The following is a 19,161-nucleotide window of genomic DNA, read 5'->3' on the forward strand; positions in this document are numbered from 1 at the left end:
GAATGGCATTTTGCGCTGCGGAATGATGTTTACAATCATCACAAATCAGGCGTAATTTATATATGGCACCTTAAGACGATTGATTCTCTGGGTCGTTCCGTGTAAGGCCAGTAACGAGAATAATATAAACATAAGAGCGACAAATTAACATTTCACATCGGTTTGGTTAGCTCCTTCTGCTGATTCCTGTCTTCGATTTCACCTCCGTGCAAACGAATACCTTTCATGGCTTTGCAATTTAGCGTTTGCAACTACAGAAAAGAACTGCGAAGTTCCCGGAGCATAATGTGAAACAAAACGATACCTGAATAAAATAAAACCCGCATATACAATTACAGATCGGGAGAAAGAAGACTTTTTTTTCCCCGGAGAGTGACGAGGGTAAGAAAACAACGGGCCCATTCCTAACAAGCGCGACGTTCGTTTCCAGACAAAATGACAGCCCTTGTCTAGCATAAGGAAGGACCTGCACCCTCAAGTGAGCTCGACTCTGGGTTTTTGTGGTAGTAAGAGGGAGATTTGCTTTCTTCCAGGATGTCTTTTTAAATTCCCAGTTTAGCTAGGGCCTTGGATTTTCTGAATTCCGTTCCAAATGATATCCAGGCCTGATCCTGCTTAACTTTTCTTACGTCTTATTTTCTGCTTCATTTTGGGGTGAAATATAGCAATGAAAATATAAAATAGCCATACAGTGATTATCCAGTCAGGAAAAATATACATACATAATTGTGATTAAAGTGAGCTAAAACTGAAGAGAAAAACACTCCATGTAATATTAATAAAAATGAACTCAATCTTTTAACATTAAATCTAGATCATATAGAAATACAGTGTTCCATCTTCTCATTTTTACAATATAGAAACATTTCAAAAAATCAATAAAGGACACATGTCTTGAATCCACTTTTTCCAAAATCTGCTAAGGTCAGCCAGATGAGATGCTGCTGCCTACAGTGACTTGACTTCCCAGGCTAAATTAAACAGCCAGGAGCTCCACTGGGCCTTCAGTGGCTTCTGCACACCTGGACTTCCACCCCCCATTTCTAGTGTGCTCCATAAACAGAGCAAGGTTTGGGTGCTGCTTCCAAGCAGAGGATCAACTTTTTTCCTTTCTTGAATGAGAGACAGACAGACAGCCAAGGAACCGAGTGGCTGACAGACCCTCTTTCCAAAATGCATTCCCACAGAGCAGCCATCTGGCCATGGTAGATCCTGCACACTGAAAAAAGCGAAGAACCCTTTTGTCACCAAGAAACCAGATCCCTTCCTCCTTCCTAGCGGTGGTGGTGGAGATGTGGAAGAAGGAGTGCAGCTCCACTGCAACAAGAGCTGGTGCACATTAAAGGGCAGAACCAAACTTTGGAGAATTTGGTTCCTGACAGGAATCTTACTTATCTAATAACAGGCACTATATCAAGATAGTATAATGCAAGTTAGATGCAACAGAAAAGGTTCACTTACAGATGATACTACAGTGAATAAGGGAGTGAGACAAGGTTGAATCCTGGCCCCTACACTATTTAACACATTAAAGGAGGATTAGGTGGTGGAAATTAAATAAACATCCTATATAAATATCAGAAATGCTGCCTACAACTATTAGGTTTTTAAAGTACCTTTTTAGAAAAGGAATTTAAAATTCTCGTTACAGTATATTCTCATGCCTTACTGTAGCATTTTGCATAATAGACACTAGATGGCAAAATTGGAATCTGTAAAACACTACTTTAGATTTGGTAAACTAATCCTCACTACATATATTCCTAAGAGCATAAGAAGATCAGTTCTCCACAGCAAAGGATTTTTTTTACAAAATAATTCTAATCCATGTCCTTTGCTGAATCTTCTCATCTAAATAATGGCATTTCTGTGTTACAGTAATTATATATATTATATGGTAGCCCTTTGAGTTTGAAGAAGACACGCTGTTGTGCAGTTCATCTGTGAACACAGAGGTGCCTCTGCAGTCCCAGTCTGGAAGCGCAGAGTCTAGCACAGTGGGGACATTGGAAGTCCATTTTTGTAACTATGGGTGTTATTCTGTGACGCCACTCATGGTTTTCTATCAGTGGCGCCATTTTGGTGGCACCAGTATTCAAAACTGGTGGAGGCTTCACAGCACAGGGCTCGCCAGCAGGTTCTATCAGCAGCCGCAGCTTCTTGTTCCTTCGGCTGGATATCACAGTGGTGTAGGGTTTCTTTCACAGCATCTTTGTAGCGCTTGCATGGACGACCTTGAAGTCTCTTCGCAGACTGCAGTACACCATAGAGCAACTGGCAAGGCATAGGGTAGTCATCCATTCTGATGATGTGTCCCACCCACCGCATCTGGGCTCTGATAATCATGGACTCAGTGCTGGTGGACTCCATGTGATCCAAGACCTCCAGGTTGGAGACATGGTCTTGTCAGCAAAGAAACCTGTTATTTGCAATCACTGTCTTAAGGATAGGGGAAAATGATTTATCCATTATCTACTAGAAAGCTTATACTGTAACTGTATCATATATCTGCTTTCTGTCCTCAGAATCAATGTCATATTGGTACACAGGTACCATGTATAAAGAATGACAAGGGGTTTTTTTACATTATTTTTATCCTGCCTTTATTACTTTTATAAATAACTCAAGGTGGGGAACATACCTAATACTCCTTCCTCCTCCTATTTTATACACTACAACAACCCTGTGAGGTGAGCTAGGCTGAGAGAGAGTGACTGGCCCAAGGTCACCCAGCCGGCTTTCATGCCTAAGGTGTGTTTGCAGTTAGATCACCTCTTTCTGAACATATATTGGATGAAACTTTTTGTTTTTGGTCTAAAATTAAAAGTAAAAAGAGAGGCATAAGTGGGACACAAGACCTGTTTCAAACCACCATTTTGTAATTCTGGAATTCTACCATATCCCTCCTCCCTCAAATATTTAAAGGTATATGTGTAGGTGACTAAAACACCCATATGCACATTCACAATCTGAATATTTGTGGGAGGAAATAAGAGAGGAGTGGGAGGTGTGACGTATCTAACAAATCACTAAAATGATCCTCCCAAACCTATGGCAATCAAATATCCACCCCTTCAAAGAGTTGATTGATGGATTCAACAGACAGTAAAAAAGCTAAGAAGGAAACAAAAAAGACCAGAATACATCTTCTCCAGCAGCCAACACCCAGATAAGTGGGGATTAACACCAGACAAACAATCAAGCAGAAAACAATATTGTGCCCTAATCAAGGAGCTACCATGGAAAAAAACCACACCCCCACCAACACTGGCAGATCAAGCCACTGTATATAAACAGGGAGCAAACCCCACACTCACTGGCACTGATAATGCTCCCTCGTCAGGTAATGAAACATCTGCAAGCAAACCACCAAGCTCAGAGACCACCAAGGACTCCACAGTTACTCTGAGCTACATATATTCCCTTATATTGGAACTAAAAGGTCTGTTTAGAAACATCTCAGTTTTAAGAGAAACAAACAATAGGTATTTGGAACTTTGTTTTCAGCTGCTTATTCTAATAGTACGTGGAAGTGACCTTGGGAGACAGGAGGAAGAAGAGCTGCAGATTAGATAACAGTCAGACAAGCTGCCACTTAGCCCACAAAAGGAATGGGGGCGTGGCAAACATCTCAGAAAGGACCTTGCCTAGTTTGTTGAACTGTAAAGGCGAGGGGAGAGAGATTACTTTCAGACTTGCAAGATTCTGTTAATGTAACTTAAACGTAAAGTTAGAGCTAGTACTTCTGGGTGTGCATCTTGTCTGAACTGCCTCGCAATGCTGACAGCTATCAATTTACATATAAATGAGTATTTTTGAGAGGTAAGCCACACCATCATCAAGGAAGTCAGAACTGAAGTACCTTCCACAGTCTGGAAGTCCTTGTTGCTTATGTGGGGTCTCAACCAAGATAGGAAGCTTTTTAAATAGTTCCTCTCATTTGAGGGGAGGCAATGGCCACCCTGGGTGGGCAGAGGAGACCCATTCTGCAAATACTTTGCTCTCCAGAAGTTCTAACAGGTCACTACATATGTTTTCTCCATGTTTAACTGAGCCAACTTTTCCTCAACCTCATTTTCTGGGTTCACACAATACGCTAGGCTAAAATGTGGTTGACTGGTTTATCACTCAGTGTATTGTGTGAACCCACTGACAGACTGTCTGTATAGAAAGCTAAAGTTTCCTAGTTTCATTTCCTGCAGATCCTGGTAATTCTGTTTACACAATCCTTCCCAGGCAGAAATTGCTTTAGCCATCCAGGTTTTCCAACAAGATATAAAATTTCTCCTGTCTTCATTTCCTCTTTTAGGCTCCCAAAATATATACATAGGACATACTCATTATTATTTCCAGTTCAACTGGAATGTTGAAAAGAAATGATGTAAAAGGGGTTGGGATTGTCCATCAGCACATAGCTTTCCAAAACCTGAACAGAATGGAACCATATTTGGTGTGGAGGAAGAGAATGGGCCAGATTAGGCTGGATGGCCCAACATTCCACTGACTTGGACATTGGTCACATCTCCATTCTAAGACCCCATCCCTCCCCTCTTCCAGTCACATGACCCACAGCAGAGCATATGTATCCTGCCCCTTTCTTCCAAGTGCCTACAAGCACAGAAATATATGGCTGCTGCTGGTCAAGGGGCTGGAAAGAATTCCAGAAGCCATGCTATGCCTTCTTTTCCTACCTTGTTTTAGGTAACAAGAAGTAACAACCAGCAAGAAGATACATGACAGCATCAACAAGCTGTAGCCACTGATTAATCATAGTTCTCACTTATCTAAGACTAAGGGGAATATTGGCTTACAGAAAAAAGAGGTATGAGACTTCAACTTATATAGATCTGGGCTGCAAAAATCCAGTCAGTAACAAAGAGGGACAGAAAACTCTTACTCTTTGCTGCCATTTGTGGCCATCCAGATGTTTGCTGTCCAGATCTGGTAACCCTAGCTTAAGTCTCAGTAATTCTCATTTTGAAAAGGAAATACGGAAAATTAGAGCTACTAGAATTCTGCCTTTCTTGGCTTTGCATTCTTCCATTTACAGACAACATCTTTGTAGGGACTTTCCATATGCAGTCACTGACCCATGATTAAATCGTAGGAAAAATGGATCATATTTCCCAACCCCAAGAGAGCAAAGTCTAGTAAATAAATATATTCCTCATACAGGTGGCTGAATCAGAAGTCAAAGAAAGAGATTCATATAATTACTGTTTGGCAAATAAAAATTCAAGGATATAGTAGAAGTGTGGTGGTTTCTGACAAAGTTCTATAGATTGCCAGTATTCTAAAATTAAAAGGAATAAGGTTTCTATTTGAAAAATTACATTCTATTTATTTATTTAATAACATTTTAAAGCTACCCAGATCCATTACAACTCTGAGAGATGTATAATATTCGAAATTTAAAATAACACAATCCACATAGTCTGTCGTGGCTTTTGGTGAGTGAGAGGAAAGAACTTAAAGGATATTTGCAACTTTTGTTTTTATGAAACCTGATTGTCTGATTATTCTGGATCCATGTAATAAAATGCTCAGAGGAGCTTTCCGCAACTGTGTTACCTCTTAATGTGCTGGAGTGCAGCTCCCATCACATGCGGTCAACGTAGTTCATTATGATAGCTGTGATCCAAACCATCTGGAAGACCCCAGGTTGGGGAAAGTGGGGTTAATATATTAGAGTGGATTCATATATTGTGTTAATCCATGGTTTGTTTAACCATGGTTTACCAAATAAACCATAGTTGACTACACTTATGCAACCCAGCATGACAAACAAACAAATCAAATGACATTCTGGCTCAATGTTTTATATGCCAAAGATTCTAACTAGATCTATGGGGTTCACTGGGTTATTTTAGGATAGTTTCTCTGTCTCTCTCAGACCAATTTTCCTGAAGAAGGAAAGCTACCTGGGCTTTTTGGAGGAAGAGGAAGATAAAATGCCATGAATGAATTTTTATTAAACATTAAGCCCCAGAATCCAAAGGATCTTACTCTTACTCACTTCTCTTACAGGCCCAACTTTACAGGATGGGTTGTGATTGCCCTTGCATCTCCATGTGGTCACGATGCCTCTTTCCAGTCTTGCTAAAGACTGGTAATGCCACTGCATCTCTGCCTTGGGCATAACTGGAGCATACGGTCACTGTGCAACACAACAGGTGATTTTTATGACACGTTATTTTATTGTTTGCAAAAAGAAAAAGGAAGCGGAGGAAAAAAGAATTTACATGAATATTCCTAACCTGTAGATTTGCTTAACGTTTTTCAGGCCATTGTATAATGGACATGAGTTGTTAAAGCACACCTCTTCTTTTAACTTTCTTTTTGAAACATGCCACGTCTTGCTTCCTACTTGCTTGCATTGGAAATTTCTAAGATTCGGGGTGAGATAGCTTTACTAGAGGGCAGTTGGTCTACTGAGCTGAGGAAGCTTCAAGATCCCTGTACCAGTCAAAATTCTGGATGGGTTGTTTTGACGACACCCTTCAAGCCAATGGGAGTGAATGACATTTAAAAAAAACCAAAAAAATTATTAATAGTTTTATAACTGAACTTCTCTGCCTAAACAGCCTACCCACTCACCCCCTCTGAGCTCAATCAAGAGCGTGAAAGCTATGTATAGACCATGCGAGGCCCATTCAAAGTGAACCTCCCTGCTATAAAAAGGTTGTGTTTGTTATGATATTTGTGTTTGGTGGTTCCCTTCTCGTCTTTGGGAGGTCAGTGTGGTTAAGTGAGAAAGCATTCGTTTACTTTAGCTGCTCCTCATGCAGTTGTTTAGGGAACATTATGCAAAAAATCTGCTGTTTTGACTATTGCAATGCATGTTACACAGGATTACTCTTACCAAGTTATCTGGAAGTTGCAACTGATGCAAAATGGGGCAGCTAGGTTGTAGAAGCACTCAGATCATATAACACCTCTCCTGAAAGATCTGCGCTGGGACAACTTAAGGTGGTGATATTAGTTTTTACAGCCCAAATGATTTAGAGCCATGCTCTTGGAAAAGCCACCTATCTATGAAGATCTGCAGGAGAGGCCCTGCTAATTAATTAATTAATACTTCTAATTAATTAATTAATTAGATGTATATCCTGACTTTCCTTTAGGGGCTCAAGGCAGCATACAGTGTGTCCCCTCCTCCAATTTGTCTCCACTCGCAACGCCACCCCTGTGAAGTAGGTTGGGCTGGGAGAGAATGACTGGCCCAAAGTCACCCAGTGTGAGAGTGGACTAGAACCTTGATCTCATTGCTCTTAATCCAACACCATAACCACTACGCCACACTGGCAGTGGGAAAGGTTGTTGAATGCATTCCCTTGGGAATTGTTTTTAGCTCCCATCTGGTCTACCTTTAGAAGAACAACCAAAAACTCATCTCTTTTACCAGGATTGTTAATTGAAGTAAGTACTAATTTTAATGTGTGCTTCTTAACTTTTCATTTTGTATTCTGTATTTTAGTTATTATTAGCTGCCTTGAATACTTACTTAAGCAAGATATAAATCTAATATATACTCATCCTTTGTATACCATTTCAGTTTAACATTTGTCATTCTTTCGTGGAAAGGCTTGAGTCTGTCCTCTTTAAAGAATTAAGAACTTGCCATGATGATCCTAGAAATGTCACCCTATCTCATGTCATCCCTCTTTCTGGCCTTTTTTATTGTCAGGAGCTTTCAGTTATGATTATCACAAGCTGAAGTCATTACCCCCACTCTTCCTATCACAACTGACAATCATGGTAATTTCTTGAGCTCATGCTTTTTTTGGTCTGTTGTATTTTTAACTAAAGTTAGATCAAGCTTACTTCAGATTCCAAAACCATGTTGCTTCATACTTCTTTCTCAAGGCCCTCACCCACCAGGCGGTTTTAGCACAATGCAGTCTTGTAATGGGAACTTGTGAATGAAGGAAATCAATATGAAAATTCAGCGCTTGCTTGAAATAAAGGCATTTAAATCCTCTGTTATGAGAAGAGAAAGCCCATGTGTATTGGAAATCCATGAAGATTAGAGCCAAGAAACGAAATTCAAATGAAAGAAAATAGGCTGAGAAATTCCATATACAGTGAGACCTCAATTTTCTGGATCTTGACTGAACAGACTTCTCATGATTCAGTAGACCAAATTCTAGTGATATTCCTGCAGTGGTGTTACCATGCAAATAATGTAAATTATACAAAAGTCATCATTTGCATTGCCAGAATGATTTTTTTGTTTTGTTTCCTGGACTTCATTATTTCACCCATCTGCTGAATTAGTCCACTGAAATGTGTTTTCACAGGACATAATTTATGCTGTTACTGCACCAATAGAACAGTAACCAGATCCTATGTCCTTTTACCCTAAGAGGGACTACACACAGGAGAAGAATATAATAAAATGATATCAGCATTATACAATAGTGTCCCTCTATTATTAAGATAAACTTTCTACAGTATTTACAAGAAACACACATAGATTAGAGCTAGCAGTGCAAACATAACATGGAAAGAAGTATCATGTGACACAAATTATGGTATGGAAATACACTATTGATGCAGCTGAGGGCAGTTCTAACAGGTTAAGCAGTTTTTGGAGAATCTGATTTATTTATTTGATTGATTGACGAGATCCTGTTGTTCTACTCATTCAAGGACTCAGGGTGGCTAACAAAAATTGAAATATCAAATAAAGGATAAAAACTTTAAAAGCAAAAATAAAAATTAATATTGAAGTTAAGAATGTTGCAGAGCTGGCACCCATGTATCTTTTGAGAGCTGTATACCAGAAACTGTTGTAATATTCTTGAGAATATAGCAGGGATAATTCTGAACATGCTGCATATGATGATTTTCAATGGATCCCTAGCACTTATTACAGAAGCGAAGTGTTTGGATTAGGCTTTGTTGAAATACAGAACTATCTCCTTGGGCAACTAAGTCTCTCTGAACCAAGTTGAATTTACTTTGCAATAAATGTGTAGGATCCTGCTCTGAATGTATCACAGGGCTGCCATTCTGAACAGGACAGGTCTTAGGGCAGGAATGCCCAATTCTTTTTGGCCAGTGGCATATATAATTTTGAGAACATGTGGTAGGAACGCTCGTAAAATGGTTGCTAGGGAGGATTGTAGCTGATCATGAACCACCCATTTCCCAGAAGGCAACCAAAGCCTGGGATTAGAGCCACTCCGTGTTTTATTTTCTAAGAATGCTGGTAGAGCCAAGAGGCATTGCTGGAAATACAGGGGCTTTTCTTTGAAGCACGCTGGTTTCTCATTAACTTTAAAAAAGCTTTTTAAAAATTAGGTAGGGTGAGGTATTTATGTGTATACCAGGGAACATGTTAGGGGGCACAGTCTCCCCCAGATACTATATGGGGGACCAACAATTTAGGATGCTGCTAGATATCTGTGTTGTAAATCCTGAGACCTGGCAAAGAATAGTGTTGGTTGAGCTGTGCCTCTCAGGTGCTCGGTGTTCACACCCTTTTCACAGTGTGCAGAAAAACTACCATCCCTTTTCCCAAGAGCAGGCGGAGAGCCAGGCAGGTCTGCTGGGCCCATCCCACTAGCCACAATCTGGAGGCGTGGTGCAAGGACATGAACTTCCTCTTAGCATTTCAGAGCCCTCAGCTCCAACATTGCCGTCGATCCGTTTTCCTGAGCAGAGGGATGAGCCGCTGTAAAGAATACCTAAAGGGCTTTTTAGCCCAAGTGGAAGCCAAAGCAGGACAGGAGAAGGGGCAGCTGGCGGAGGAATTCCAGGTGGGTGAGACCTATTTCTCTGGAAATGAAGAGGGGGGTTCAGGGCAGCTGTGAAGTAAACTTCACTCTACCCTGTGCTGTCCCTGTCAGCACCTATTTTCCCCCTTTTTTCCACAGTCAAAGATATGTCTTTGCTAGGAGCGAAGCAGAGCAAAGCTATTTGTTGGGGTTTCTCTCCCTTTCTCCCAGTCTTCTAGTGCCTTGATCAGGTACCGAGCAAATAGAAATCCAACAGCTGTTCCTGGCTCTGTCTTTCTATTCCAAGAAAGGTGCACATGTTGATTTTTTTTCTGAAATGCATTTTTGCATACATAGGAACCATGGCAGGGATGTGGGGGGGGGGGCATGAGGGGAGTGACCTGGTAAATTCTTCTTTGGAATTGGCCTGCTGAAAAGGTCATTTTGTTCATGTGTCAGTGGGTGTTCTATCCTGTTGAGGGGCTGATGTGCTCTCGTATGAACCCTAGCTTGATGGTCTTGCAAGTGCTGTTGGGCCCTTTTGCCCAAGCTAGGGGGAAGGGAAGGTGATCCCTCTACAGCTGGTCAGTGATAACTCTTGAGTTTTAAGTGGTCAGGTGATGGATGCCAAGAGAGAAGGCCAGGCTATTGTAGCTGCTGGAGAGACCTAAGATATGTGCTCCACTTTAGCAACTGGGCTGTGTTCTCCTGTTATCTCCCTTTTAAATGCTGTAGAGTAGCCAGGCCAGGAAAGAAAGTACCAAGAACAGCTGCTAAGAGGTTTTTTATGGCATTAGTCTAGGACAATGTCTCATTTGCCCCCAGAGTGAGCCAACACATCAGATGTGGCAGACGTTTCTCTCAAATTACAATGTATTCAGTGTGGTGAGGGAGGGGAGGACATACTCTAGGGCAGTGTTTCTTAAACTTTTTGCTCCCAGGGCCCCTTCCAGCTTTTAAAAGTTGTGGAGGACCCCCAAGGAGCTTTTGTTTCTATGGGTTATATTTATTGATATTTCCTGGATTAAAAATTAAAACTGACGTAGTCATAGAATATTTATTTATTGAATCATGTAAAAATAACCACATTAAACCCATTAGATATTAACATAAATAAAATACTTTCCATGCAAAATCCTCTATTTTTAAAAAAATAAAAAAATAATGAGAAGCGTGACATTGTTTTAAATGTTTGCAAATATCTTCAATATCTGGCAAATAATTTTGATTTTGCTGACTCCTGGGTCTTGGGGGATACCCAAAGGTCCTCAGACCACACTTTAAGAAATACCACTCTAGAGTTACTACAAATTTATATTAGCATATAAGAAACTGTGAACCAGGATATTTCTAGTTCAATCATTTATGTATTCATTCATACATTCTAGTTCAATCATTTCTGCCATAAATCCAGTAGATGACCTTAAGGCAAGCCACTCTCTCTATTCCTCCCTCTCCTTTGCAATGTAATACTGATTTGTCTTACAGAATTTTTTAAAGGATGAACAATTATACTGCACTGCTTTCACTCCTGCCTTGTCAAAGTACTTTATAGATGCAAACTGTGGCTCCTGTTGTACTGTACTAAAGCCCATTTGACTCTTAAATCTTCCTGCAAATCATCTTTGGCAAAAGTATTAATGCTGCAATAGTTTTGCAAAAGTATTAATGCTACAATAGAAGTTGCCAGCCAATTTGTAGAACCAAAGATTGAAGAGGTGTTTGATCCAAAGACCTGACATTTAAAAAGATGGGGAACTGATTTAAATCCATACTGCAGACATAGACATTAAGAAGGGGATGCTAGAAACCAGTGCTTTTAGATTTGTTCTCAGCCACTGACGCAGTCACTTTAGACTCAGGACATTATGACTGAACCCTTTTCCTCTTTAGATGATGTATGTAACCACTTACTTTAAAGCAGTGTTTCTCAACCTTGGCAACGTTAAGATGTCTGGACTTCAACTCCCAGAATTCCCAAGCCAGCATGACAGGCTGGGAAATTCTGGGAATTGAAGTCCACACAGCTTAACATTGCTAAGGTTGAGAAACACTGCTTTAAGGTGTGGTAATGTAGCCCTGCTGCACTGGGATCCCTACTGAGCAGGACCTTGCATTTCTGCCTCAAATTCTTACCCTAACAGCACCTAATAATTCCCAATTCCAAGTTGAGAACTTCCCAGTTCCAAATGAGAACTGAATGATCTGGAGGCAGGAGCTGTTGATTCCTATTTGTGGAATCTCTTCATGTTCCCTGAAGGCAAGCCCAAAAGAGCTGCACTGGACTGCATTTCCCTCCTCTGTGATCCCCCAAAACAAATGCTTTCTTTATGATGGTGTGGGACAATTGTTAGAACTCAAAAGCTATGCAGAATGAAGAGTTGATTATACAGTACCATATAAATCTGAATACAAATGTTCTTTGAGACTGCAAGTTCCTGGCACACAAGGCCAACAGGGCTTTTCCATGCTCAGCCAGACAGCTGAAATTATGAATCCTTCTAACCCCTCCAGCCTCCCAATTGGCTACTGCACCTCATGTGCCAAGATATGCTGGAATTGGTCACTTTATGGGTGAACTGACTCGAAAGGCTCATTAGATTGCCTGGCTCACTTAGAGAGATGGGGAAAATGCTCCCAATTGGCATGAGAAGCACCAGCAGCTACGTTTGACCGAAAGGCCCACATACAGGAACCCTCTATATTTTGTGAGTCAAATTTTGGTGCTTGCAGTGCCAACTACATTTTAAGAAGTCAAACAGATAGCTTTCCATTCTGCATAATATGTCCCTACTGATCCATCTTGCAAATTCAAAATACCATTTATACATGTACGTTGAGTGTTTAATAACCATTTTGATTGCCAGCCCTATGACAAGTTGATAATATTATATTTCTCCATACCTCGTAGCCAAAAGGCTTGTCTGTCTTGAAATGAGTAAAAAAAAATGCTATTATTATAAAGTGTTCACAAAGAAAACACTCCCTGATAACATAGATACATTTCATTTAAATTCAGATTTATCATGACTTGTCATTCAACCTGTTTGGTCAGCAGCCACATGGCATGCACTAGATTAAAAAATGAGTACAGTTGCAAACATAGTCCTGGATTAAATCATTTGGGAAATGGTTGCCTTGCATAATGTGATTATATCCTGCTAGGAAGCAGATGGAGCAGTGGTGCTCCAGATTCACTGGGCCTGTTTTGCATCTGTATGTAACATTTAGGAATGCTCAGCTCCTCCTTACTTCCTTGCATAAACCCACTGGCTGCCACAGTAAGGCATTTTGGTAGTCAATATTGAAAGCAGAACTAATAATAAGGAGAATTCCCATTTAATATATAATTTTAGGATTGTAGAACTGGAGAAGGCACAGAAAAAGGCAACTAAAATTATGAAAGGCCTAGGTTAGCATTAGCTGTTATTAGCATAGTATTAATAATATGCTAATTATTAATATTAATTAATCATATAATAATAAATAATGTTGATTATTATTTATTAATTAATATTAATTAATATTATTAACATTAGCATTGAGCCAATTTGGTGTAGTGGTTAAGGTACCAGGCTAGAATTCTAGTCCTGCCTTAGCACGCAGTCAGCTGGGTGACCTTGGGCCAGTCCCTCTCTCTCAGCCCTAGGGAGGGCAAAGCACTTCTGAAATCTTGCCAAGAAAACTGCAGGGACTAGTTCAGGCAGTCTCTGAGAATTGGACACGATTGAACGGCAAATAAAATTAGCACTAGCTAATATTAATAATATTAATATTAATAATAGATTAGCACATACAGCATGAAATTACACATGATGGGAAAAAGTAATATTCCTTCTTCCTCCCCCCTGCACTCCTCAGCCCCATCCTTATTTAATAACACTGAATAATGGAAGTTTCAGGACAAACAAAAGGAAGTACTTCTTTGCTGGCTCAGAATTCTGGGAGTTGTAGTGAAATGCATCTACAGGGTGCCATGTTGGGGAAGGATACATTGTGCTATGGCTCCAAGCCTGGTTCGCATACTAGAAATGTTGACTTCAAGGCTGATAAGCCTAATTTAATAGCCTGCTGATTAAACTGAAAAAGGAAATGGAAACATTTCCCTACTGGCTTTCAATGCACATCAACACGCACACAAACTAGGAAGTGAAATATTTCACTTTTAGCTTAGAAACTGAAGCAGCAGAGACGATAGGTGTTGAAAATAGGGAAGAAAAGCCCTTATCTTTAAACTAACTGCAAATATACCACGGACAATATAATTTTAACCTAAAGTCATTCTAATTTTTATCAAATGGTATTTTTTTTATCATGAACGTTTGGGTTGTATGTCATTCTCATTCTGTAAACTGCTGAGAACGCAGCAGTGTACAGCTTTAACAAGTAAACAAATAAAGACATGTTTTGATGCACAAGTCCAAGTTCCTCCACCCCGAATACGGTCAGTTAGGCTTCATATTCCACCAGAAGACTGAAAGTGACATCGAGGCATCCCAGTTTCCCTGCTAGCTACTGTGATCTCTACAAGCTGCAGCATGTTTGAGCCTCACCTGCCTGGCCACGTGAGGCTGCTCACGCTGACTATTCTCCAAGACATTCACTCCTCCTCACTGTTGTACGTATAACCCAAGGCTCTTCCTGAAGGCTCTTCCCAAGAGCCCTTAGAATACATATGAGCGCCTTCAAAAACTGGCGGCATTGTCCTGCGTGTGAAAGAAAGGCCAACAAAAGCCCAGAGCATGAGAGGTCTGGCGCCAATTTCTACTAGGGTTCATCGTGTTTAAATCCAGCTTTCAGGCTGGGGATGATAGGAGTATTAGTCCAAGATGTCTGGAAGGCAAGGGTTTGGGAAGGTTGGTTCAAACAAAGTCTGCAATATCCCCTTTTGTTTGTTTGTTTGTTTGTTTATTAGGTTTAAAGGCTGCCCAACTCCATAAAACTCTGGGTGGCCTACAGCACTAAAAAGTAATATAGCAGTCAAAACCATGAACCATCTGCGTCTCTTTGCACCGAAGGGATGCACAGCTGGCTTCCATAGAGCATATAAATGAGGAATGGTTAATTTCTAAAATGGGTTTCAAGCTTGCCTATGAAAAAGATGCATTATTTACCCTGGAAATACATGCTATTGTCTTATTGCATGTATTTCCAAAGTAAATAATTTAGTCCCCAATCAGTAATTAACTTAGTACCAGATACCAGCACATTGAGTTCCAGGAGCATCTGAGCTGTCCATTTTTATCCAGTACTGGGGGGAAAAAAAACTTTCCACACATGCACAGTACTCACCATTTTATTATTACATGGGCAGAGCAGCAGGGTAGAAGTGAGACAAGAGTAGTATTTACTGTCATTCCTGTTTTTCTCCTTTAAAAAAATACTCTCCTGGAAGGAATATATTTAGACCATTCCAACAGCTGGTCTAAATCCCCCAACTATCAAGGTCCATGCATTTTGCAGGATTTAATCAACAAAAAACAAGCAGGCCTTTGTCTCAGAAAATTTCTGCTCTCGCATGTATCCATGGGACAAACACACCATGGCAACATCTTTTTCTGCCCTGTCCCTAATATGTTGGCTTCATCTCAACCCCAAGCCACGAATAAGTCGTCCTTGGCTGTTCCAGGGTTAAGGTAGGATTTTTCTTCTTACTCCGATTCTGTCCAAAGGAGGCCTCAAGGTCTATAACATCTGTTCAGCTTTGTCATCTTGGAGGGAACCCAGTTGACTGCAGTAACTAGGAATAAAGGCAGGACAGAGATCAGCAGTGGGGACATGAAATGTCATGCTGATACAGTTTTCTTCCGATTCAAGAATAGGTGAGGAGCAACTCAACAGGGGAAAAGGCCTTCAGTGTGAAATCTAAAACCTTTGCTGGAAGAGTATATATTCTCATCAAATAGGCTTTAATGGGCAACAACAGCCAGACTGGTCTTGTGGTGAAGGTGCTGGACTAGAATCAGGAGACTGTGAGTTCTAGTCCTACCATAGGCACAGAAGCCAGCTGGGTGACTTTGGGCCAGTCCCTCTGTCTCAGCCCAGCCCAGCCCACCTCCCAGGGTTGTTGTTGTGGGGAAAATACAAAGAGAAGTACATTGCCTTGAGATGTAACCCCCCCCAAAAAAGGCAGGATATAAATCTAATAAACCTAATAAATAAGGGCAGAAAGAAAATTGGGCATGGCTGTGGAGAGCATTAAAGATAAGGAAGGCTCATTGGAATAAAATGTGAAAGGGAATGGGAAATCAGTAAAGTGTTTTAGGGAGGCATCCCAGGTGGCCTAGAAGATGGGATAATTTTGACAGAAGGGTGACAGCTATTGATAAAATTGTAATATAGGATTAATCTGCATCGTATAATCTCTCTGTGCCCAGAAATGGTTCTGTACAGGGGGTTTAGCTAAACGTATTCCGCCAGATCCAAGCCACCCAGATACAGGTAAAAGAAAAGGACATTCTGCCTGATGCTGTCTATCAGTCTCTCTCTCTCCATATCCAGACCAAGATATAAATAAAAGCCATGGGCTGTTTTCTCTCACCTGCCATTTCTCAACTGTGGTTGGGCAAAGAGAGGAACAAAGGCCACAAAGGAAACTCATGTGATATGTCAGAGCCACGTACAGGCTAGTCAGCACAGGGTTCTATACGGTGTCATCTGTTGACTAAGCTAAAAGAAAAAACAACACCTGGGAGGAGTTGAATTCAAAGTGTCATAGAAAAAGCTGTCAGGTACAAACAATGTGTGTATTTAGGTGGGGAGGGAAACACGAAAGCAAAGGAAAATATATAAACAACAGTTTGCTGGTTTAATTCTGGTTTTCACTTTCATAGCAAATTCTGCAAATTCTGCAGGCCCATAAATTAAACGTTCATTCCCTAATGGCTTCCCCCATGCTTCAAGGGGGCAGCCTGCTTTTTTTTAGAAGGCTTTTCAAGCTGTTTTCTGTGGAACGCCAGGGCTCCACAAAAACATGATGGTGTCTTGTGAGAGACTAAGGGCAACCCCCCCCCCCTCAAACAATCATTTTTTTAATCACTAGAACTTTGCTTCTTGATCAGGGCTTCTGGGGACTTTTTTTTAACTAACAGGTTCTGCAGACTGAAATAATTTGAAAACCCCTATTCAAGAGCACAATCCTAACTTCCTGTTCCACTGGCTGGAGGATTTTGCACCCGTTGTATAGAAAGCTACACAGTTCTTCTAAAGTCTTTAAGGCCACAGCCCATTCTATCCTGAGGTTGGTTTATGCATTTTGTCCTTCACTGATTTCAATGGGGGTGGGGGGGAGCAGACAAAATAAAATAAATACAGGTAGTCCTTGCTCAACAACCACAATTGGGACCAGAATTTTGGTTACTAAGCGAAGCAGTCATTAAGCAAATCTGATCCAATTTTATGACCTTTTTTGCAGCAGTCGTTAAGCAAATCACTGCAGGCATTAAGCGAACCACATGGGCATTAAGCGAATCACATAGTTCCCCATTGATTTTGCTTGCAAGAAGCTAGCCGAGAAGGTTGAAAATGGCAATCATGTGACCTCATAAATGCAAACTGGTTGCCAACCACCCAAATTGTGATCATGTGACCGTGGAGAGGCTGCAATGGTTGTAACTGTGAGGACTGATCATAAGTCAGTTTTTTCAGCACCGTTGTTAAGTCCAAACCATCATTAAATGAACTGTTGTTAAGTGAGGACTACCTGTAGAAACCATTGGGTGGAAATTGTTGAAAAGCTGTCCTCTGCTACCTCCTGCTCAACCCACTTACATTGCTTTCAGCAGTGCTATACAAGAAGCAAGGCTGCACTAAAATCATAGAAAGGATTTCTGGATCTCACCAAGAACTCAACTTTTCTCATCCCCATAATCTGAGGGTGAGACCCATATTAAGTCCTGCTCTGCATGTTAATGATTCACACCTCAAAAAATGCTCTTCTCCAGCCTGCAGAAAGTGACAATGGAGTACCACCAGGTTCTGGCCTGAGCTCAGTGTTGTTTTTGATGTAATACTGCCTTGAACAGGGAATCTGAGAGCTGCAGACAAAATCAAACCAGATGCCCGAAAGGAAAGACTTTAGAATGGGGATTAAGTAACATGACGGTGGTGGCTCCAGAGGCATCCGCAGGATTGGAGACTTCTATCAAAATGACAAATGCAATATTGCCACAATGCACATAGAAAAGTGGCAAAGCTTGCATCACACAGTTGCAATGCTGCTTAAACTTCTTTTGCTATTTGTCCCTTCTGCAAAAGCTAGACAATTCCTTTGTTGCATACTAGACTCCCTGCCTCACCTGACTCTTTTTTAAAAGTACTGTAATTTTAATTTTTAAAAATAGGAAGCAGAGGATTAGCCTTTAGCATATATACTTGTAATAATGTCTGTGGACACCATAAAGGCCCCACTGTATAGAACAGAGCCTTCTTGCTAGATAGTTCATCTTCTGGTAAATGGGTGCTTAGTGACTGGCCCTACCTGTGATGGCAGCCATTTTCTGACCAGGCAAGTCTCTCATGCAGACATTTTTGTGAGGTCACCCACCATTTAGTGTAAACATTTTTCAGTTTCAAAAGTTTGCCTGTCTTTGTTTAGAAGTTAAAAACAGGATTCAAAATGATCTTGGCAAGTTGTAGGACTGGGACAAACTAACAAAACACATTTCAAAAAAGATCTGTAAGATAATGCATTTAAAAAGGAAGAATCCTTTCTCCAAATAAGATGGACAACAGTTGGCTCAACGGCAATCCACGTGAAAAGGAACAAGGGTTTGTAATAGCTTATAAGCAAAATGTAACGGAATTCTAAGTTGCATCAATATGGACTGATTTCATATATCTTGCAAATTCATTTGCTTGCCACGGTTTGTTGAATGTCACACCTACCTAGATTCACAGAACAATTCAAGCCATACATTTACATATTACATTGGCTGGATTCAACCAACATGCTCAGCCAAAGCCAAGTAAACCACAGCATGACTTAGCACAAAGGATGATCTCCTTCCTAGTGTCTAGATTGCAAGAAAAAGTGGTTCCATCACATTCTCCTTTGGTCAGATCTCACCTGGAGTACTAGATCTAGATCCAAACACCACAGTTTAAGGATGATGCCAAATACAACTAGAATAGGACAGAGATAGTGAGGAGTTGGAGACCATCCAGTGCAGAAACTTTGAAGCATGCCTTCCAAAGATGGGCATTCACTGTGGCTGCTTCTGCCCTGTGGAATGGCATCCTCCTGGAAATCTGTTTAGCACCAACCCTGCTAGCTTTTGGAAGACCCAGCAAGACTTGGCTTTTCTAGTAGGTTCTGGGGCAAAGTGGTTTGTAACCATCTGATGATTGTTTTTAATGATATTGTTGTCCCCCAATGCAGTCATATATTTCTATTTCATATTTTACTGTATTTCTGTTCTTAATTTCTTATATGCCACCT

The 19,161-nt window shown here is 40.7% G+C and overlaps 1 protein-coding gene across 1 annotated transcript in view; it reads left to right on the top strand.

Annotated features, from left to right (window-relative positions):
- Window positions 1–9,590: 9,590 nt before the first annotated feature.
- Window positions 9,591–19,161, top strand: part of PTPN18 (protein tyrosine phosphatase non-receptor type 18) — a 42,061-nt gene continuing 32,490 nt past the window's right edge. The window contains exon 1 of the mRNA XM_063294036.1: window positions 9,591–9,764. Within this exon, the coding sequence (XP_063150106.1) occupies window positions 9,600–9,764 (165 nt within the window). The 5' untranslated portion in view covers window positions 9,591–9,599. The remainder of the gene's footprint in view (window positions 9,765–19,161) is intronic.

The sequence above is a fragment of the Candoia aspera genome, chromosome 2 (genome assembly GCF_035149785.1).
Source record: "Candoia aspera isolate rCanAsp1 chromosome 2, rCanAsp1.hap2, whole genome shotgun sequence".
NCBI lineage: Eukaryota > Metazoa > Chordata > Lepidosauria > Squamata > Boidae > Candoia > Candoia aspera.